Source organism: Haemaphysalis longicornis, unplaced genomic scaffold (genome assembly GCF_048455015.1).
Source record: "Haemaphysalis longicornis isolate Haplotype H1 unplaced genomic scaffold, Haemaphysalis longicornis Haplotype H1 scaffold_8, whole genome shotgun sequence".
Classification (NCBI taxonomy): Eukaryota; Metazoa; Arthropoda; class Arachnida; order Ixodida; family Ixodidae; genus Haemaphysalis; species Haemaphysalis longicornis.
The window spans coordinates 117,763,756-117,786,062 of NW_027526445.1; the positions used below are offsets into that span (position 1 = coordinate 117,763,756).

A 22,307-nucleotide genomic window follows, 5' to 3' on the forward strand; every position below is an offset into this window, starting at 1 on the left:
AGGCAATTTAAACGTGAGGATAGAAAGTTGGGCTACTTGGTTACTTGATGGTGAGGGCATTTTATGAGCGCTGAAGGATGCGACGCAGCAAAGAAATAATTAGCGCGGCCTAAACCTCTAGGTTCTCCACCCCCGTGCCTTCCATCAGCACCGAAGAAATTGTGGGCCGCGTTTGTCAGAGTTGGTGCTCGCGAGCACAACTCGTCGTCAAATCCCCAAAACAGACCGGGTCTTCCGATGTTCAGGTTCAACTATGGGAGATTCGGTCGTCTTAGACGGTCACGTGACCATCGGCAGCCGTTGGGTATTGATCTCCCTGTGTGCCAACATTTTGTGGGGGATTAACGGCTCAGAGGAGTTGCGTTTCTGAGCAACTGGTTGTGGTTTCGATTTTCCACCCTGGGAAGTCTTTTGGTAATCTTTCTGGAAGCAGGTGTGCGTGTGTTTGAGGGATTTCCGGGTGGCTTCAAAGGCACGCCTGTCGCCACGCGTTCGGCCCATCCTCTAACGTACTTTTCTTTTTTTTTTTTTTTTTAAGTCGCTGTTGCGGAGGCTCGTGTTTGTTGTCACGGTGGACACGTTCGAGGACTCGTCGCGCACAAAGCGCAGAATAAAATTACGTATACGGCCTCCGGAATGCTCGCCGCGAAGCTCGCACGTGCAGGCCGATCACGGGGCTGCTAAAGCTAATGCTAAAGCTAAACAAATCAAATTGAGTTGTTTTAGCTTACCAGAATTTTTTTTTTTTAGCACGTTATTGTCAACAACTTTTGGGCGGCTGCATGAACCGTAAGAAAAACTTCTCGCGGCAGTTTGCAGGGTTTTCGCCGCGCCCCGATCTGCCCGTAAATTCTTCACGCGTCGTCTTCGTCGCGCTGTCCTCGCCCTCACATTCCGTGCGCGCTCCACCCTGAGCGCACACACTCCGCCCGAGCGGCGGCGCGCTGGCCGCAGTGTGCCACCCCCACTTCCCGGATAACGCCAGCTAGCCAGCCGGCCGGCCGTTTTCGTGACGCCGGGCTATAAATCTAACGACGCGCGTCGGCGGCCTCGACCCGTCCGTCGTTGAGCCTTAAGCGCTGGACACATGCACGATTTGTACACGCGATTCGCATGCGACGGATCGTTACGACTGTTGGCACGACTTGTCGTACACATGAATTTGAGACACATGACCCGATGCGCGTGTACGATGCGTCGTCGGCGTGGCTCCGCCCACTGTTTTTGCTCTATGGTCAACTACGACGATCGCTAAGCTGAATTTGTAGATTCCCCTTATTTATTCACAAGAAATGGATGAAGAAGGCAATCGTGAAGCGTTTTCTGCCTTCGCAAACAGTCCGCGCACACGCCGGCCGCGCCTGCCAGCTCGGCACACTCAGCGGCTCGAACCGGCGCAGACCACGGTAGCAACCGCTTGACGCTGCTCTTCTGAATCAATCTGATTGTTAAAAAGAAGTTCCACATGCGAGAAAGTAGGTGTTACTGTGGTGAAAAATTGTGCTTGGGATTGTTATCAGGGCTTATTTTAAAAGCGTCGATCAGATATCTGCCGCGATGCAAGCGTATACGCTGACCGACCCCCGCGGCGCGCGGCGGGCGGTGCGCCGACCGGTCGAGAGATGGCAATACCTGCGCGGAAGCATCGAAACAGGCTACGCAGATGTTCAACTACGACGATCGCTGAGCTGAATTTGGAGATTCCGCGCGTTTGTTCGCAAGAAATTGTTAAAACAGGCAATCGCGAAGTGCTTTCTGCCTTCGGAAACAGTCCGCGCACACGCCGGTCGCGCCTGCCAGCTCGGCACACTCAGCGGCTCGAACCGGCGCAGACCACGGTAGCAACCGCGCTTGTCGCTGCTCTTCTGAATCAATCTGATCGCTAAAAAGAAGTAGATTATGCGAGAAAAGGGATGATAGTGTGGTGAAAAGTTGTGTTACGGATTGTCATTCGCAGTTACACAGATAGCGGCAATCAAATATCCGCCAGGATGCTAAGCCTAAACTTTCCAACACCCGAGCCGACCAGAGCAACGCACGCCGGTGGCGGGGGGTTGGGGCTCAGCGGGCTCTCATTGGCTGTGGCCTCACGACGATTGCAACGATGGCACGACTGCATCTGGCTTGCCAGACGCACGTCGTGAGCCTCCTCCGACCAGCGATCGACGCCAAAACAGGTCCTAACGATCAATCGTAACGATCAGTCGCATGCGAATCGCGTGTACCAGTCGTACATGTGTCCAGCGCTTTATGGCGGCCGAGGCGCGTGATGTATGCGCCGCTTTGCCCCTGCTACGCTGCGCGGATTAGGCGCCGTACCACGCACTTCCTCGCCTTTTTAGCCCGTCTGTTTGGGTTTCGAGCTTGCATAACTTAGCGAGCGCGTGGGGGTCGCCTTGCCACCTGGCGACAGCCGTCGGGGCTTCTCCGCAGTGGTTACACAACGGTGCGGCGGCTTGCCAGGCGCGCGGTCTCGTGTGTGTGTGTGTGGGCGCGACTGCGGCTGTTGTCGCCTCTAAGCAGCCCTCCCTCCCTTCCCTTCGCTGCGGCGTATTTTGCATGCCTCGCGTGGGCGCGCTATTCTCGACGGCGTCGTCTTATTCCGGTGCGCCGGTATTGTTCGCAAGGGGCTGTGCGTGTGTCTTGTGCCGTTGCGGTACTTTGTAAGGCGGAGGTAGGTGAGGTTACCTCGTCTGCAGCAGGCTCAGTTGAAGTGGCGGGGTTGGCGAGGTGTCTCAAGTGGGCGAACGAACGCCAATCTATGGTTGCAGTGGAAACCGGCGCTTAAAGATCCCCCCCCCCCTCCCCTCTCCCGCGCGCGTGTGTTTTCAGTCGGTTCTTGTGTTCTTCCATTTGTTATATAACGTGGGTGGAGGCTTTGTCCTGTGTAGTTCGGCCGCTAACCGTGGAATGCGATACCCAAGATTTTTGCTACTTTTGCCCCGGTATCAGGCAGGTTGTAACGTCGCCTGTTATTAGCCGAGGTGTCGCGAAACGCGCGCTGTGCAGCTAAGCCATATTGTGCGAGGTCAGTACATGTCCACCCGACCTTCCGGTCATTTTGTGTCGCCTTCTTGAGCGCTGTCTAGCGGGCCCAGCGCACGGCCACGCGGAACGGAATGTGGCGCGGCGACGCTTTCCCGGGTCTCCCCTCTCTCTCGTCGGGGCCGATTTGTGTCGTAATGATTCTGGTGCGAGGGGAAATTGCTCATCGCTCGCTTTTCCCCCGACTGTAGCGCTTCTCTGGTTTCTTTCTCCCTTTGGTGCGGCTGGGAGAAATTGATAGCGACGGCCATCTGTCTCCCGCGCCCTGGTGCGCGCTTTTCGGCCCACGCAATCCCATGGCTGCTGCTGCTGCTGCTGCTGCTGCTGCTGCTGCCTCGCCTCCTCTGTGCTCTTGTTTTGTCCGTCTCCCCTCGAGGCAGCAGTTCCTTTGACGGCCGTCCTCTCGGCCGATCGGTTTTGCGTCCCCCGCTTTTGTTTCTTCGCGGCGCTTCCCACGTTGCCGCCTCCTTCGCCCTCTACTCTCTCTTTGTGCGATGTGGCTGCGGTTGCGCGTTTCCGCCGCACCATCGGCGGATGACAGATTCGCGTCGCTCTGTGGCAGAAGCGGAGACGCTTTCTTGGCGGGGAAAAAAAAGCGCCTCTTTTTGTGAATGAACAAGCGCGCCTTGGGAAAAGGTGGTGGGAAGGAACGTGCTTGCTTCCATTGGCCCCTGGGGGCGGGAAATGAGCGCAGCCGTAATTGGCGGCGGCGGCGGCGCGCATACTGTCGGTGGGGTTCTTCGTTGGAGAACTGGGCGCATTGCTTGAAACTGTGTATATGGCTAGGATTCCGTGCCTGTTCGAAATTCGTTTACTTTCGGCTGGAAGATAAGGGAAGGGGGCAGAGAAGAGACAGGAAAGAACAGTTTAGTGGAGGTTGTGCGAGCACTTTTTTTTATATATAAATTAACGTGTATTGTAAATAGCCGAGCTACTCGAGCTGCCTCACTTCGTTCCTTTTGCTTCTCTGTCTCCCTCCCTACCCCTTTTCGGTACTATTTCTTTCCCCGAGTCTTTATCCTTTTCGCCGCGGAGAAATGTTCAACCTCGGGAGCGCAGAATTTTGGGGGCCTGGCGAGCGCTCGATTCAAAGTCGCATCGCCCTTTCGGGAACAACGTTACGGCTGTATACGAGTTTCCGTACGTCGGTGGGTGTTAGCATAAATTACCAGCCAGCTCGGCGAAACGGGCTGTGTCGGCTTCATTGAAACTAGCTCTCGCTGCGCGGGCGTATACTTAAAGGCGCATTATGCGAGGCTGTCGGCACCTGGGCTGCGACCCGGGGTACGCGCGCGCGGTAGAACACGGGCCCTTTGTCCGTCCTCTGTTCCCCCTCGGGTTCTTTTAATGCGCGCCTCTGTCGCCCGCTGCCGCGGAGGGGCTTGGGCGCGCGTGAAGTCGGGTGGGCAATTAGCGGCCCCCGTGAATTCGTGGCGACTCTGCTGCTGCTGTGCGTAGGAGGGAAGAATGGAGGACTGACGACGACGACGAAAATTGATTACCTCCGCTGGGTGTCCGGGAGCTGCCATTAAAGCGCTCGGCCCCGTAGCGATAAGGGCCGGATAAAAGGGCCAGCGGATAAAAAGCTCCCTGCTCTTGTGGCTGTCGCCGCCGGTGTTGCGGGCCGTGCCGTGGCTCCGACGTAAGCTTATTAGTGATCGCTGCACAAAATTGCATCTGTGCTCTCCTTTGTGGAGGTTCTTGTAGCTTCCTTCTTGTTTGGAGTCTTGTTTGTGCGGCTGGTTCCTTCCCTTCAGGACGTTGTAATAAGTGTCTTTTGTGTGGGACAGTTTCAAGTATGTTCGTGTCTTTGCTGGCATTTGAAATCAAGAGAATGTTTGAACTTGGCGAGGTTTGATATTAAGAAGAAGGCTCTTGATCGGTACTTTTTGAGATGCGACGAACATTTTGTGTGTGTGTGTGTGTGGGTCTGGCACAACGACTGAGTCGTAGTGAGACTCGCCTTGTGGACCACTCCAGCGAGGATTTGTCTAATCGAGCCCCTGTGCGAGTCTTTTTGCCTACGTTACTCCAAACGCAGACAGGGCAACCCCTACTACAGGGTGTAAAGCAAAGCTGAGTTCTCGCGCGAGTGATCTTAGCTTGCCAAGTGATTCGCCCCTTAATTATCCCGGCTTCGCGTGAAGTGGCGAAGGGGATTTGACCTTAGAGCGAGGCAGTCGGTGCGGAGGCTAATTTGATTGCCTCGGTGAGTCCTTTTAGGTCCTTAATTCATCGCGGAAGAAGCTGGCGCTCTATTTGAGTCGGATGGCTTAAGGCGCCCGATCCTGATCGATGCTGCACTCGGTTGATTGTCTCGTTTCTGGCAAACGGAGCAAATTGTCAAGGAGTGCTCCCCAAGGCAGGGGCGCGTGGCCGAGAACTTTAAGTGCAGAGCACTTTAGGGGCGCGCCTTGTCGTCGTAGCTCGTTCGTTGGACCCAAGTAGAGCCACACGACGTTCCGTCGTAACGGCTGCCGTCGCAGCGTAACTCAGAGGCTTCGAAAGCCAAGCGTTTTGTATAGTCACAAGCGTTCGAAACTCGTGAACAGCTGGCGCTTGTCATACATCTCCCCGTTGCTCAGCGCAAAGAAAACTGAGGTGCATTAGAGGCAAAAAAATACGTAACTAACCGGCAGCGTCCGCGTTCATTTATGTAGGAACCCTCGGGTTGCTTTTTTGCGATAGTGAGTGGGAAAAAGTGGCAGTGCAACGCCGGCTTGAGGAAAAGCAAGCACAAAAAGAACAGAACCCCCGCTGGCGCAGTTTCAGGCAGAGGGCGCGCGAGCACTGCGAAGGCGGGAAATTTGAATTGCATTGGGTGGTAGCAGCGAACGGATAACGGCGCCGCAGCCCATTATGGCGAAGCACTGGGCTGCATTTCCAACAGCTTTCACACTGATTGGAACGGCTTTAATTTTTTGTTTTTCTTCTGGGCAATTTTCAAGCTCGGTTTAGGCCGGAAAGAAATGCAAGTAATTTTCGTGTGAATTGTCTGACACTCTTGTAGGAAAATGGAGCCTACATTGGTCCATGAATTTAGCGAGCTGAATTGTGTGCCGTTTCTCCGCAGTTCAAGGGTCGGTAACCCCGCCCGAAGTGATTTTTCTATCTCGCAGTTGTGTATTTCACTTACTTCCTGCTTTTTTTTTTTTTTTTTCCTCAAATTTTTCGATCTTGTACTTGTGGACGATTCATGACGTGTCTCGCTGGCCATTTATGTTAAATTACTCGCTCCGACCGTCTTTGTGTCTTGTGCGTTGAAAAGCAAGCAAGGCTTGCCCGTATTTCTCTGATTTTTTTTTTTTTTTTTTTTTTTTTTTTTTTTTTTTTTTTTTTTTTTTTTTACTCCGTACAAGGAGGCGAAAGTCGTTCGAGCGCTCTTTTTCGATCGGTCCCCAAGAGTGCGTCACCCGCTTGACAGGGTGTCCACGTCTCTCCGTTATACGAGTGGCAAAACGCGTTTACGGGCTGTCCTCGGAACTCGATATACATCTGTTCGCGTCATCTTTTATTCGCGAACGAAAGATGCCGCGAATGTTTCCCCTGAGCTTCGCGTGGGGACTGCGTGCACCGATACAGCGGAGAGCCTCTTCATCGGTCAATGTCCCGTGAAAATCGGTGCCGTGCATAATGTGTGCGAATATGTGTACGTATTGGAATAGCACCACTCCGCTGCCGCGGCTTTTGTTCTGTTCCGACGGCAAAGAAAGAACGATTGCCACTTGAAAGAGGCGGAGTGCGTGTTTTGGGGGCACTCGGGGAGGAATCTATTTGTGCTTGCGTGCGAGAGAGGGAGGGAGGGAGGGAGTGAGATCGACGCTTTTGTATATATCTTGCTTTTACCCCGGGTAAAACAGGGAACTGTGCGTTTGATACGCTGCATTGCGTATAGATCGCAGCACTTGTTTACGGTAGGTGGCGGGCACTTCCTATCATCGTTGCTGTTGGTTGGTTACTAAGTATCATTTTTGCTGGCACATCCGAATTACCGTCATGTTCTGCGTGGGCGAATGGCAAGTATATATAAAGCCGTTACACCAACTCGACGATTGCGTAAGCCGTTTGTAGCGGTTTTTTTTTTTTTTTTTCCTGTTCCTCTTGCGTATATTTTCTGCTGTTGTTCCCGTACCAGTTTTGTTTCCATGTGGGCTACGAAGCAGATTTTGTGAGCAGCGTATCGTCGGAGCATGCGTTACTTCTTTTAGAGAGAAAAAAAAAAAAACACGTTAGGGTCTCGGACATTTTCCTCCGATATCGAAAACCGAAATCCGCAGCAACACCCGGCACAGTTCACCCAGGGGGAAGTGCTTATAATCGGAATGAAAGCCCAGTGGCCGCGAACAACAGATGCGAACGTGCTCCCGGGAGTGCGTACCTGGGCATGGAGGAAGAAAAAAGTTAGGAGACGGCGCCACCGGAGAAACGTGAAGCCTATACATAAAAAGTAAAATCGAAGTCGGCCCAGGCGTCACTGCACCACGTGACCCCAGCGCGCCGCCGCTGTATGGGCCGCCGCGCACTCTTCAATTTCGTCTGCTCGAAACTGCTCTGCGGCCCGTTGTCGCGAAGCCTGCTATATGTTGGTTTTTTTCCCACGGCTTTTGTCTTCCGAACGTACGCGGCACTCCTACCCGCGCCGGGCATGAGATCGCCGAGCAGGAAGGAGGGGGAAAAGCTACCGCCAACGAAACACGAGAGATGCGCCGGAGTCGGAAACCGCCGCCGCCGCCGCCGGCCCACCCGACCATGGATGTCACGTGCTGGGCCGACTGCGGCGGCTTGAGAAAGGGAAACGGCGGAGGGAGCGGCTTCAACGGAGCTGGGCTTGCGAAGGCTAGCTGCGTGACGTCATGCCGTCTCCTAACTTTTTCTTCCTCCATGTACCTGGGCTATTTGGCGCAGCAGCTCGGAGGGGCCCGTTGGAATAGCGCGCTATAAATCGTCGTTAGGGCCACGCTGGCCGTGCCAACACACACCTGCGCAGCATCAACGGGAGGCGGTCAGAAGGGCCGAGTGTTAAGGAACAGCGGGCAACAGCGGTGCCTTTATACCGAGCGAGCTGTGGCCCACGGGTTTCCGGGTTGTGCACGTCTGTGCACCGTGTGTTTCACCGAACGGAGGGGGCACTGCCCAATAGGCTACACGTCGAAGAGCACTGCGAGTTGGTACTGATTATGGAACTGTATGGTAGCACGACGACTAAGCGCAGTTAATCCGCCGCGTCCTGTATTATATGCGCATCTTTCCCAGTCCTCTTGTTACCGCGCAGTTATATAATGTCGAAGAGCGCGAGCGCGTGGTTTCTGAACGGTAGCAAAGCGGGTCCTTTTCTTCTTGGCTACCTTCCATGCTGTGGTAACTGCAATGGACGCGCGGTGGCTGCTTTTAAAGGGACCCTGCAACACTTTTTTCAGCTTCTTTTTTTGAAATCCGAAATGCTTGCAGAACGTAGTAATCCAACACGCCGAGTACTTAGATTAGGGGGTCGCAAAGCACCTCAGGCAAAAATTATCGCGCTGTGCTCATCAGATAACTGGAAAACTTGCCCAAAAGATTTTTCTCTTTCCCGGTCGTGGCGTTCTTCGACGGCTCGAATTACGTCACGGAGGTCATGTAGCGACTGTTGGCCGGTTTTCCTTCAGTTGCAGCAGTGAACGCTTTTCGATAGCAACTTCAAAAATAAAGCCACAAAAACAAAGCAGAAACGGAAGGCGTGCCCCTCCGAGCTGGCGGTAACTGTAGATTTCGCAGTGGTTCCATACGCGATGGAACGAGTGAAAGCGCTTATCGAAAGTGTTGCAGGGTCCGTTTAATGCATGTTGAGGACGGTGCACTGCTTGATAGCCGCACGTGGCTTAAGAAAGCGAGCGCATCAATGCGACGACTATGCTGTGAACCCTTGTAGTAGCGGGGTCGTCTTATTCTGCAGTGTTTTATGGTCTCCACTGCAGTGCATTTAGCCAGTCATCCACGCTTTTAAAGAAGTGTCGCCAGTTTCCTGTGACAAAGGTTTACTGGGATGTTTTCCCACACTGTGGCGACCCTGGTGAACGTGATCGAGGTTAAAGGTCGCCTTTTGGGTTAGTATGGGCATAAATCTTGCTTGCGAAAGAGTGGTTTGGGAGTGCGAAAGCTGCGAAAATTGGTTTTGTGCGAAGTTGCGTCGTCCCATACGTGACGGTGCTTGCGTTGGCTATCCGTCACGTCACGGCCTTGACGGAAAAGCTGTGGAGGAAGTTGGCCTGAAGGTACCCACTGGAACGTCAAAGGTGTCAAAGGAGGCAAAAAGAAAGATTAGCTAAAGCTTCAGGCCCTCGCGGCAACGGGAGACAAAAGAGATGGGGTTATAACCTTCAGTGACCTCATCCATATGGCGGAGAAAATGGTGTGGGAATCACTTCACGCTGAAGCGGTTCTGTCCATCTTCTGAGTCACCCGGTTCGTCGAAGTTTCCCCCCCTATAAAAGTGTCATTTATCTCTGCCAGCGTTTCTCGACGGGTCGCCTGTTTTATGTAGCTTTTTTGTACTTTTGTGAGTTCTCGTGTGTGTGTGTGTGTCTGTGCGTTTCGTTCCCGTCAGTCGAAGTTTCCCCTTGACTCTGAGGAAAAAAAAAAGGTTCGACGGCGTGGAGGCAGCAGTGCGTGCCAAGAAGTCGCTCAACGGGGCCGACATCTATTCCGGATGCTGCACCCTCAAGATCGAGTACGCCAAGGTGAGTGGCGCCGACGGCGAGTTTCTTCCTTCCTTCAATTTTTTTTTTCTTTTTTCTTTTCTGGTCTCGCAAGGCGTAGTTCCGTGCCCTGTCACAGTGCCGGCCAAGTCCTGTAGATGCGCCTAAATCGTAAGCGCTGCAATAGAAACACTGTATTTCGCTAGAGTACGTCTCACTTGAGCCACGGCTGTCATTTAATAAGATTGCGCCTAGCAAACTTCGCGTTATCGGGACCTTTCTCCGAATGCGGAGGAAACCGATGATATACGAGGACCTTTGTAAAAACATAATCAGCGCCGTGTTTTAACAGCTATGATGTACATAGTAGCCCGCAAGCAAGCCCCGGTTTCTCCTACAGGCACAGGGAACGACGTGGAAGAGTTGTGTGTCGATTTCCCCTTGGCGCTATTTCTACGGGGGAGTAACCTCCCAGACACGATAAGGGACTTGTTGAACACACCCGCATAGCGCCACACTCTGAATAAGGCTGTCCTCTCGGCTCCGGTGTGCACGTCCGCAACGCCCTTGGAGGTTTCTAGGAGGACACATGTCCTTAGTAGCGTAGGAGCTGCTTAGTAGGTGGCAAAGAAGAAGTGAGCAGAGGGTAACATGGCAGCGGCGGTCTTGTATAGTGTCCCATGTTCCGTGCTGCGCGGAACAAGCCCATCGTTTTGCGACGTGCCAGCCGTGAGCGAGCGGCCGTACGTACGAGCTGCCGGGGCACTATAAATGTCCCGGCGTCCTCCGCGGCCCGACCTGCGACGTGAGCCCGGGCATGTCACTATTGCCGAAGCGGTGGACGCCTTCTAAGGGCAGCCTCATCATGAAGTGGGCCTTCTTTGAATGCTTTTTCGTAGTTCGGGTGCTTCTTTTTTTGTTTTTTTCCGCGACCGTTCATCAACACAGCCGCGCCCTCGCACGCGTCGTTGGTGGACATCTGTGGCCTATGACTGCTACTTCTACTCCTGCAGTTTTTTTTTTTTTTTTTTTTTTTTTTTTTTTTTTTTTTTTTTTAGCATTATGGATAGGCGAAAGCAAACACCGGCGGTACCGCGTACGCGAGAATTTGTAGGTGATCACGGTAGCCACGATTAGCGGGCCTTCCAACGTACACAGCGGCCGTTTTCAGAACTTTGTAGATGCAGGTAGCAGTGCCTTCTTGCCCTCTTTGTCTCTTGCATGATACAACCCGCAGAATGGCGCTTCCGCTTGTTCATTTGCCGCCCGAGCGATCACCTTCAAATCGATCCCGACTGCACCTGCGCCTGAAGGGGCGCTGCGAAGCGTGGGAAGCAACGCGCGGGAAGAGCCCACGGGAGCCGGAGCGCGGCATCCTGGCTGACGCGCTTTCGAAACGCTCCATTAGAGAGTTTAGTTTGGCGTTTTTACGCTCCGCTCACCAGCTAAGCGGAGCGGGAGTGCGACTGCGCATGCGCTCTCCGCTTGGCGGCTAAGCGGGCTAGCGGAGCGAGAAACGCGGACTCGAAAAGGATTCGAACGGATCTGGAGCGCAACTTTGTTGGCTATTGCGTGTCTATCATAAAGTCGAAAATTTATTTTTCACTCATTGTAATTGACCAGTAACGCAATACGATTGCACGTGTCAATACTTAATAGACAAATAAGCTATACGTGCTGGTTTTACTTTGTTAAAGTGGCGAAATGGTTTCGGTTCTGTTTCATTACGCCAAACTTGGCCAGACGGCGCTGCTGTCCGAAGGGTCCGGTCCGCTGCGCATTACGGGTAACTAAAAAACGAGAAAATCGCTCGCTCGCCTTCCCGCTGCAGCTTAGCGGGGCAACCCGGAGCGGAGCGTAAAAACGCCAAACTAAAACTCTCTATTGAGAGGCGGGTTCTGGCCCGAACGGCAGGGATCGTTCCGAGCTGCCGCCTGCCATTTTTCTTCCTCCGTGGTGGAGGGCGGCACCTGGGAAGTGCGCGCAGAGCGAGAGTTGCTTGGCCGGCGAGCTTGCTGTCTTCAATCACTGCGCTGCGCCCACGAGCCGTCGCTGCCTCCTCTTTCCCGTGTTTTTGTACTGCGGTTGCTGCTGTTTGTTTACCTTGTAATTCGTACTGCCTACACTGGAGTCAACAAACTACACGTAATAAAACCACAGCTGGGACGCTACACAACTGACTCACACAGGAGATACATTGAAGTCGCCCTGGCTAGGCTGCGGATAGGCCACACACATGTAACGCACTCCCACCTGCTCACTGGATCTTCGCGACCCATGTGTAGCAGATATCCGTAGTCCACATACTAATCACATGCAAGGCACTTGACACAACACGGCACAAACATTTCCCTGAATTATACAGACAACACATTCCACTGCACCCATCATACTTTTTAAAAGCCGACGAACCAATGTTGTTAAAGGAGTACTGACACGAAATTTCAAAGCTGAGATAACTATGTAAAACGCTTCCTTTTTATCAGGAGATATCTCCCAGCAAGTTTCAACAGCAACCGTTCAGCGAAACATATTTAAAATCCATTTTAATCTTCGCCCGCACGAGAAAGCCCAGAGCGGGCCGACGTGACATCATCTGCTACGTGCCCCAAACTGCCGACGTCGGGGCTCCCGTGACGAAGCCGACGCGCTGGCTGTGGTTGGCGCGCGCTGCTCGGGCGTGTGTAGACGTCATGGTTTTGGGACTGACGTCATGCTGCCCGGGCCTGTGGGGACGGCGGAGACCTCGGCCGGTCTGGGCGCGCGCGTGCGCTCGCTCGCGCACGCTTCCAGAGAGGCAGCGATACGGCAAGAATGGTGACGCCATGTCATACATGCTGTCATGGCGGCCGCTCGGCGTTTTTTTTGTCGAAACCGAAACTGGCACGAATAAACGACGCCGTAAATGAATGTTTACGCTGCGCTCGACCGTCTAATCTGTCATTCTATAATTAGTGGGCTGGTAGGCGCGCATTGCAGCGAAAAAAACGTAACATAAAAATTTTGTGTCAGTACTCCTTTTAGTCAACGCGTTCTTAAGTTTCTAGCTTAGGTAAAGTTTCTGCATCTCGACTCTTGTCAGAACACGTGTAATCATCCTGGCCCTATACACCAGTCATCTCCATTGCCTTTTGTTCTGCGTCACTTTTACTTTTACTCACATGTTTTAGTATTTGTGGTCGCATCAACAATTCAGCAACTTCTTCTCTGGCGCTATTTGCCCTTGTTGGCCTTGCGCCATTAACCAACAACCATCATCATCAATTCGTACGGCCGAGTGTATCGAGGGACGACTAAGCGGCGAACATTTCGCGCGGCCAGTGCGAGAAGGAAGAGCTGCGCCCGGCGACGTTGAACCGTCCAGTGAGATGGTGTGATCAAACTGTCGACTTTCTCGTTGTGAACGCAGTCGGAGCTCGCGCTACTCGTTTGAAGCGGCCATGTGCCGAGTCTGCTTTGAAGAAACACTTCCTGCAGGCAGTCCCGTTTAATTTCTGCGCAATACAGGCGCTGAACAGCGCGACAGGGTGAGCTTTCTTCCGTCCCTCAAGATCCGGCGTTCCTGTCTTCGTTGGCTGCTGGGATTCCCCCCAACCAAGGCGCCCCTTGGTTGGGGGGATTTGACTTAGTTGCACTCGGGTGCTCAACGCATTTGTCAGCTGTTTCTGTAGTGGGACAGCGAGGCGGGGCACAGGTGTCTGCGTTGGCGTCAAAACAGAGGCTGTTCTTTAACGGTGTCCTTGTAATATCGCGCGGAAACGGCGGGCCGTGGTGTATGGGTAGGACGCGATTATACAAGTCGCAACGTTGCCGCAAACGCCGAGACAAAACAAAACAGCGCGTTTTTTTTTTTTTTAAGGGCATCACTGTTGACATCGATGTTTGGTCTGGAGTTCCTAAAGGATAATGCGGTTAGCAAACTAGGCATTTAGCAGCAGTGAAGCGTATTAAAACAGCGCGTTACGGACGAGACATCAGGTTGATGTCGAGTAATGTAGAATAATCCCGTGTCTTATCTTCTCAAGTCTCGTCCTTGACGCGCTGTTTTAACACACTCACTGTTCCAGCCACCAACTCGCGTACATAAACGCATTTACCAGGCTAATTAAACCCGATTGTGCGCTGTTTGAATATAGCGAGGGCGGCCGAAAGGCGAGTACATTATCCACCGGATGCACTCTTCTTGTGTTTCCTGCACGAGTTGGGTGACGTGTCCTATATAACAAAAACCGCGCGCACATGCCTAGCACAAAAGCCAGCCCTGTAGTCGGGGCGGCACAAAGGCGAAACGCAGCTGCCCCGGCGAGCAGAAATTACCCGCTTCGGTGGGTCTCTTTTGTTTCGCGAGTTCGCCGACGATAACCCGTGTCGGTCACCCAGCGACTGTGCGGGCGCCCAAAATGGATGCCGAAGAAATTTATTACGATGGCGTAGGGGACGAAGCGTATTATGACGACGGCGTAGGCGACGCTTATTATTATGACAGCGTAGGCGACGCTTATTATGACGGCGTAGGTGACGACGACTATTACGACGACGTGCTTGATTGTGCGGTGAGTGACCATGCGCAGAGCGGGTTTGCTCCGTTTCCGATATTCCGAATGCAGAGCAGTAGAAAGGACTGGGCTTTAACGTTTGAAGTCTGTACGAAAAGGCAGCAGTTTACATGCGGGTGTACCACGTGGCCTAAACGCGTTCGCGCCGCACACGCGTCCTCGTATTCCGTCGAGCCGATTATAAGTGGTTTTTATTCGTACTGCGTTTCGCTCGAGGAAATTGTTTAACGAGGAGGTCCGTGCCACCTAAATTGATGTCAGACGGCGTGCCGTCGCTCGCGTAATTCGCTGAGTACCCCGTGAGCCTGAAGTCTTCAGCAACAAAACGCGATATACGGGCCGATCAGAGGCGGGCTCCATAAGGAGGCGATGTCTTAGCGTGAGCGGCCCAAGTTCTTTCCCGTCTTTTTTTTTTTTTTTTTTTTTGTGTGTGTGTGTGTGTGTGTGTGTGTGTGTCGCCTTCCGCTTTGCCTTCTCCGTGGCGTGTTCTTCCTGCAATGCCCTCCCGTATTCCTCCCGTCGCTTGGCTAGCCCTGCGGGGTTGTTGGCAGCTGCTCCCACCGTCCCTCGGGTCTGCAACGTGATTAGGCTTCTGGCGAGGAACCTCCGAGTCACACTCTGGCCTCCTCCCTGCCGCTTCATCTCCCGCCTTTGTTCTCTGCCTATTCCCCCCCCCCCCCTGAATATCTCCTCCTTCCCCTCTTATCTGGCGGCCAGCGCTGACTTCGTTATCGCGTGGATTCTTCGATTGGCACGCTGGAATTGTGGGTCAACGACTGCGCGGTCTGCCGGAGGGCTTTCGCGCTGTAGATCTCTTGTTAGAGCTACGCCGTGGCCCGCTTTCTGTGTTCGCCGGGCCCTCCCTTGCCGCGGTAGGTTTCGCCTGTTGTTGGACGTCCGTCATTTCTTTGATGTGTTGCGCTAGCGCCAGCAATCCCCGAGCGAGGCTTGTAAGGGTGGATTGCGATTTCATAAGTATTAGCCGGTGCACGGTGCAGGTTCTCTGATCTATTCGAAGAGAGCGGTGAGCGCTCGTACTTAGTAAATGGGTTCCTGTGGAGCTCCTTGTTTTCCCCCTTTCGTGCGCACGTTGGTTACAAGAAGTAAGTGCGGTCCTATAAGAAGAAATGAAGAGCGTGATGCTTCCTACAAGTTCCAACTCGCAACTGAGGATGACTGGGCAACTTGGACATTACAAGCTTGTTCCAAACAGTCTGCGGGTTCTGGGAGAAAAGGGATATAGAAAACCGTTGTTTGTGGTCGCGATATTATTATTCCGACTGCACGCGCATCGTTCACCAATCGAGGTCATTACAGCTGTTCCGAATAAGTTGGTACTGTTCTGTGGGTGGAACCGACGATTTTATGCGGAGTTAGAATATGCTCTCGTTGGGGGGAAAAAAAAAAAAAAGCCCTTGGATTCTCCTCAAGGCACTCTTGCAAGGCTCCCGGGGAACGACAAAATTGCGGTGCGCTTAGTTCTTCCAAACAATGAACCCGGTGGAGAGAAAGAGAGAGGGTATATTTTATTGTAAGAGTCAGCGAGCGTTGCGAAATTCAGAGGCCTCGGTGCCGGATGCCCGCTAAGGTTAATTTTCCTTCACTCCGCCTCCACTTACTTGCCTGGTGTGATGAGACGAGCGGCTGAGGTATTATACGGGCTGTCGTGCAGGGCTTGCTTTGTTGATGTCAAGCAATGTGTTCCGGCGAAACGCAGCTGATTTTGTTCCTCCTTAACCTTTGTCGTTCTCTTATTCTTTTCTTTTCCCCCGTTCGGCGGCGTATCTTGTTAGTTCCTCGGATCCGACTGAAAAACAGTCGGGCTGCCGCCGCCGTCACACAACGCCGCGCTTTGCCGTAAAGCTCTGAGCTGCCCGGATTCCTTCCGTGCTTTATTTTTTTTTTTTTCTTTTTCTTCCCTCCTGTTGGCTGTGCACAGTCTCCGGGTAACGGTGTTTACATTTTCCGCACTCTGACCGCTAGAGAATCCCTTCTTTCATTTCTGTTTTTTATTTATTTATTCTCTGGCGGCGTGCCTCCAGAGAGGAGCGGTGATTTATTCAGTCTATCCCCGAGGCGCCTGGGTTCTCTCTTTTTCTAACGGAGCTGTTTCCTCTCTAAATTTCCGACCACCTCCCCCTCCTGCCCTTGTTCGTCTCACCCTTTCAAAGGGTCCTCGCCTGGGAATTTGTTATTCCCCCTTTTTTTTCCCCCGCGCACTCGCCTCGCCGCGGGGACGACTTTCTGATCTTTCGCCGTGTGAGCCCATTACGCGCGCGTCCTCGCCAAAAGCCACGGAGGCGCACGCTCTCGGGGCATTTGTTTTGCGCCTATCGCGGCGTCGCCGTTGCTCCCCCGCCCGGCGAACTTCGCTTCTTTCTGCTGCCTGGCGAATCTACCTCGTCGGTGTTCAAGCCCCGGGCGCTGCCACCTGTGTTTTTCTCGGATTTTCGTTTCTTGTGGCGGTCCTTCTCGAAGACCTGTGCGCACGCACCCCCTTGGTATGCGGACGGGATGGAGACGCGCGAAACTTCAGCGCCTTTGCCGTTATCTTTTCTCTCTGGATGCGGGAACACGCGCGCTAAAGAACGTCGCTTCCCCCGCCGTCGTTTGCATTTCGCGTGGATTACTTCCGCCGTTCTGAGACGTAGCGGGGAGAGGGAGAAGTGAGACTGGCGGGCCCGTGATTCGAAGGTGTTTTTCGCGGGGCCGAGAAATTCCGGCAGCGGGTCACGTACGGGGGAAGCTTTTGCTCCGACGTGCGGAGTTTTGCCTCCGGGGAGCAATGCTGCTAAGCTGTAGTTGCTTTACTATACTTGCTGATCGCTCCGGTCCTGCTTCTCTCGCGAGGAACGGGTTTTTTTTTTTTTACGATATTTTTGTTAGGTTACACTAGGTGGAGAGCAGAGGGTGAGGGTGCAAGCTACCAAAATGAAATGCCGGGGCGTGCTTGCAAACACAGTCGTTTGGTTTTCGAGAGCGACTTGCGTGGCGTCAGCGGCGTGCCCGGTGGAGTTGTGCCGGCGCCAAGTTTGGCACGACGGGGAATTTAATTTGTTCAAAGCGGCAACCAGGGCGTCAGTCGTATACATGCGCAGTGGACGAAGTTCCGCGTTGCCGCGCATGCCGTCGGGTATGCCGTGAGCAAGAATACGAAGCACAGTGCGCTCGGAAAAGTCGAGCATCCGAAGGCTTGTGCCCTTTCGTTATTTTCGGTATGCCGCGTGGCTGAAGTGAGGGGCATACGCAGAGGATGCGTGTTTGCTTTCTTTCTTCTTCTTCTTTTTTTTTTTTTTTTTTTTCGCCTTGGTGTTATGTTGCCGTGAGTTTTAACTGTCCACAAACCTCGGTTTTGAGCGCCAGCGTTTGTGCAATGCTACTGCAGCCTTGTGCGTAGTTTCTGTTCCGTGCTGCGCGAACAGTCCGTCCCCGTGTGGGCCAACTGATCCCGGAACCACTCTGGGAAAGGTTAGGCTCCTTGGGACAGAAACATAACGCGAGTTTGGCCATCCTGCGGCTTGGCATTCGGCCGCAGCCGTATGATGAACTAGTGGCTGAACTTGTTACAGCGCGCCTCGTTGTAGCCCATTTGTATGGTAGGGATGTCTGAACGTGGCGTCGTAGACATCTAACGGCGACATGCGAGCTTGAATAATTCACGTGCGACGTGGCTCCTCCATGCAGGTGGGCCTTGGGGGAGCCGCTGGGATTCTTGTGCCTTCCTCGGGGGACGCATTTGCGGCAGGGAATGTCCCGCTTTGTAAAGTGGGAGCCCGCTTACTTCGCCGCTCGCGGAGGCGCTTGACTGACAGCCCCTTCAGTTTGTCCGCATTCCTCTCTCTCATCATAAACGAAGTCGCGCGTAGTCACCGGCTCTCTCTCTTCCCCCTCTCTGCGAGAAAACGCAGCTCCGTGCCGCTTCCGGGTTCGGAAGCGGCGGCGGCGACGTCGGCTGTTCTCGCTCATGAAAGATTCAGGGTGCCGCCGGGTCTACTTCTCCATCCTCTCTATTCCCTCCGCTTCCTCCTTCCGTTCGACTCCGGCGCTTCTCGGGAGCCGCTCTCCTTTCTTCTCCCGGCTCTGCTCTCCGGAGGAATGTTTTGAACGACGACGTCGCCGCGCCGGACGGTAGCGACGTCAAGCCAAAAAGATCTCTCTCTCTCTCTCTCTCTCTCTCTCTCTCTCTCTCTCTCTCTCTCTCGCTCTGTTTCTTCCCATCCTTTCGGCATTCCAGACATGCTCCCGGTGCCGTCCCTTTTCTCGTCTCGTCCGGGCGGGGAAGCGGTCAAGTGCGCCTGTGGGGGCGCCATTATATTCGCCGATTCCTGGCCTCCCTTTGTGCCAGCGTCCCTGACGCCGCCTCCTCCTCCCCCCTGACATCCCGTGGGCGATTTCAATAATGACAATGGTGTTCACGTTGGAAGTGTGGGAAAAGGGCATCTCTGCCGACGACGCTGTCCCCCTTTTCATCTGGGCGAGCTGCAGATTAATTTCCACCCGGGACACAGCGGCACCCTTATCGCGTCGTGCGGGTGCCGTATAATCTCTGACCCGCCGCTTTGATCGCCGCGGCCTTTCTTTGTCTGGGTGGCCTCCGCCGAGATTGTGTTAATACGGCCGGTCGTCGGCGAAACGCTGCCCGTCGGTGATAGTTTTTTTCGCCTCGCGCTGCCGTGCGGTTCGCTTGAATGCGCGCTACTTGCAGCCTGCTTTTCTCTGCCATTCCAAGTGCTGTCTCTGTCAGCGTCATCTTGTAAAACTTTCCTCCATATGCGGCCACATCTTGGACTACATTTGGCTGCCGCATTGTGCGGCATGTGTTTATAAGCAGCTCCGGTGGCAGCTTCAATCGCCCCCCGCGTCCTCCTCTATGGCAATGCTTTGCGTAGGCCAGCTGCTTCTCTTTTCGATTGAATATAGTGTTTAACGCGCCGTACTGGAGGGCTCCGGATTAATTTTGACCACCTGAGGATCTTTAACGTGCGCCGAAATCTCGTACACACGGGCGTTTCTGCTTTCCGCCTCCATCAGAAAAGCGGCCGCCGCGGCCGGGAATTGAACCCGCGACCTCGTGCTTAGCAGCGCAACGCCTTCGCCAATGAGCACCGCGGCGGGTGTGCTGCTCTTTTTGGCGTCTGCAGTCCAATTGTGTTCTTCGTGGCCGATCGACGACTGCTCGTTCCAAATGACGTACCCCGTCGACTATGGTTCGGCGTTTAAAGCCGCAGGTAGAACTAAGGGGAGAACCACACCACTGGGCGAGTGCTGCTGCTGGTCCGAATGATTTCGTTACCTGAAATGGAGCCTTTAAATTAATGACAAATGCACGAAATGCGAGGTGATTTTTAAAGAGTTTTGGCATACCATGGGTTCCGATTGTACCAGGACCCGACTGGGCGTGTGTTTGTACCGTTGAGGCGTGGCCCGCCCCACCGGGCCCGCGCATACACACCCGGGGCACACACGGTAAGCTAGAACTCCCTTTAATCCCCTGCTTAGCTCTGTTTGTCCGTCCGTTCGTCCATCGGGGCCCTCTCTTTCTTTCACGCAGCGCCTCCTCATTCGTGATTCATGCGATGGCGGATGCTGGGAGTTAACTCGTCGTCGTCCGCGGCTCAGGCGCCTGCGTCCACTGCCCGCTTCCCTCGGCGAGCTGGCTGCCGCTGCTGGCTGTCTAGCTTCACGAAGGCCTGGAATGGGCGGGTTCTAGGAAGTTTCGTTGGCTCTAGAGTCCTCACTCTGGGGCATCGTCTTTTATTTTAATGCCGTCGGCTTCGCCGTCGTGATTCGGTGCTCGCTTCGCCTGCTCCTGCGGGGCGGCAAGCTCCTCCTATATATAGACGTTTGCGCCCGCTCCTCTTTTGTAACGAATGGAGGATTATCTTGACAGGATTTTCTTTTTCTCTGAGGGACTCTTTTTTGCATGTTCGAATTTTGTTTGCGCGAACGTATTTTTTGTGGGGCCTTCGGACACGGGTCTTATCCGAAGTAAGCCCGGATTTCGTCCCTCGGTTGTTTCTTTGCACTGCGGCGTCGCCGGTATTTGGTCGAATTTTTCTTTTTTCTGTTTTTCGCCGCAGCGTCTTTGGCGTGTATCGACCGTGTTTTACAACTAGCAATATAGCCGCACGTGGGCGGGATTTCAAAAAGTCGTTATTTCGGCTCTTTCCATCCTTCTCGGGTCGCCATCTTTGTTTTCTTTTCTTTTTTCCCGTCTCGTGTGCCGAGCGCAAGGCTGTAGCGCTGCGCGAATTAGGTTCTGCTGCTGCTCGTCCTCTTGAGATTTAAGTTTTGGTTTTCATTTCTTTCCTCTGCCCCCGTGGGGATGGACCGCGTGCGAGCTGCCGTTCCATTACAGAGAACACAGGCTCGGAAGCTTGAGCGAACTTCTCCGCCCCTTTTCACCACCCGCGCGTCCCGCTTTGGGCCTCGGATCTTTTAAATTGAACAACAGCTTCCACGCGGCGGGAAGACCGTATACATAGAACTGAGAATTTGCGTAAATTCAAACGAAGTTCTCAACGTGGGGTCGTGGAGCGTGCATGCGTATTCTTAGCAACCTCCTTCCATGCCTGCATGGCTTGCAGGAAAAGATGAGGGTCAAAAGTTCTTCTCTCCGCTTCCAAATGGAGCAGTTGGGGACGCGTGGAGAACGCGTATTCCCGTTAACTGCACTCTTGAATTTGTGACTTACTCGTCCTGTAGTCAGATGCGACGCTACAAGTTTGCTCGCCCGAGTCTTTACAGGGGCAGGCGAAAAGCGAAGTCACCCGTGTATGGAGATTTCGGCGAGCGTTAAAGGTGCAGACAACCGTCTTTTGTCGAGTATATTTTTTTATCCCAAATAATAACTATATGTGAGATGAAAAAAAAAGGTATTTAAAACCTTATCCCCGGCTTAAAACAGCAGTAATGTGCAGTCCTTCCTATTTCTTCATGCGGTTTTTGAATCGCGCATTGAAACCGACGGAGTTGTTTGGATACATGGCGCTAGCTCTGAGACTCCGGAAAGCTTAGTGCCAAATTAAAATTATTTCCGCCTGTTCCTTGCGGCTACCCCACCGCATTAAACGCTGGCTTTCATGTGAGCTAGAGAATATGTTGTGTATCCCCTTAAAGGTCCCCAGGTGGTCAAAATTAATCCGGAACCCTCAACTACGGCTCACAGCTGAGCACGAGGATGCGGGTTCGATTCCAGGCCGCGGTGACCGCTTTTCTGGTGGAGGCGAAAAGCAGAAACGCGAGATTCCCCCCAGGTGGTCAAAATTAATCCGGAGCCCTCCACTACGGCGCGCCTCATCGCCTGCTTTGCGTCGGTGCGTTAAACCCCCACAATCGATCAATCAATCAATCGTTCGACCTGCAAACTGTGTTCAGCCAGGGTAGAGATAGTGGAACTGGCGAGTGATAACTCCGAACGCTGTGATCCGGAACACCGCTGCGCACCGAGTCTACGACGAAAAGCGCCTTTTCTTGTCGGATTTGTCACGGATTAAGTTTCCCGAGCGGTCTGTCTTTTCGAAGCTGCCTTGTTCGCACGCCGGGTCGATTAGAAATTCCCCGCGCGTCTTTGTCACTTCGCCGTGCTTCCCTCCACCTCCCCAAGTCAGATTTTTTCCCGACGGCTCTCTCTACCCATCCCCCCTTTGGCAGCCGATCTCCACATTCTCCGTATCACTGCGCAGTAGCGCCTCCGAAGAAGCGCTGTGTGATTGTTGCGCATGCACTGTTCGGAGTGCTCTCAATAAACTCGTTCTGGGGCGTGTTATTCTTTTCTGCTCTGTTTTCCTCGCCACGCTTCGTTATATTGCGAAGCCGTTGTCATGGTCGTCGGGGGATGTTGACGTTTGATTCGGGGAACTGCGGCGTTGATTGGAGATTTGGAATGCGCTGCTTTCATTCTTTCGTGCTTTGGCCGTCCGGTGACCGGCGCGACCGGCCATTTTCAGAGAAGAACCGTAGTTGCGTTGTTTTTCTCAGCCCACCCTTCGCAACATTCCTTGTCCACAATGCGGTGTACTGCGCACCCCTG

The 22,307-nt window shown here is 53.5% G+C and overlaps 1 protein-coding gene across 5 annotated transcripts in view; it reads left to right on the forward strand.

Annotated features, from left to right (window-relative positions):
• LOC144149342 (heterogeneous nuclear ribonucleoprotein L-like) overlaps positions 1–22,307 on the forward strand; it is a 125,827-nt gene that overhangs the window by 75,827 nt on the left and 27,693 nt on the right. For all 5 annotated transcript variants that reach the window (XM_077680898.1, XM_077680901.1, XM_077680899.1 and 2 more), the window contains one exon: positions 9,665–9,761. In XM_077680898.1, the coding sequence (XP_077537024.1) occupies positions 9,665–9,761 (97 nt within the window). The remainder of the gene's footprint in view (positions 1–9,664; positions 9,762–22,307) is intronic.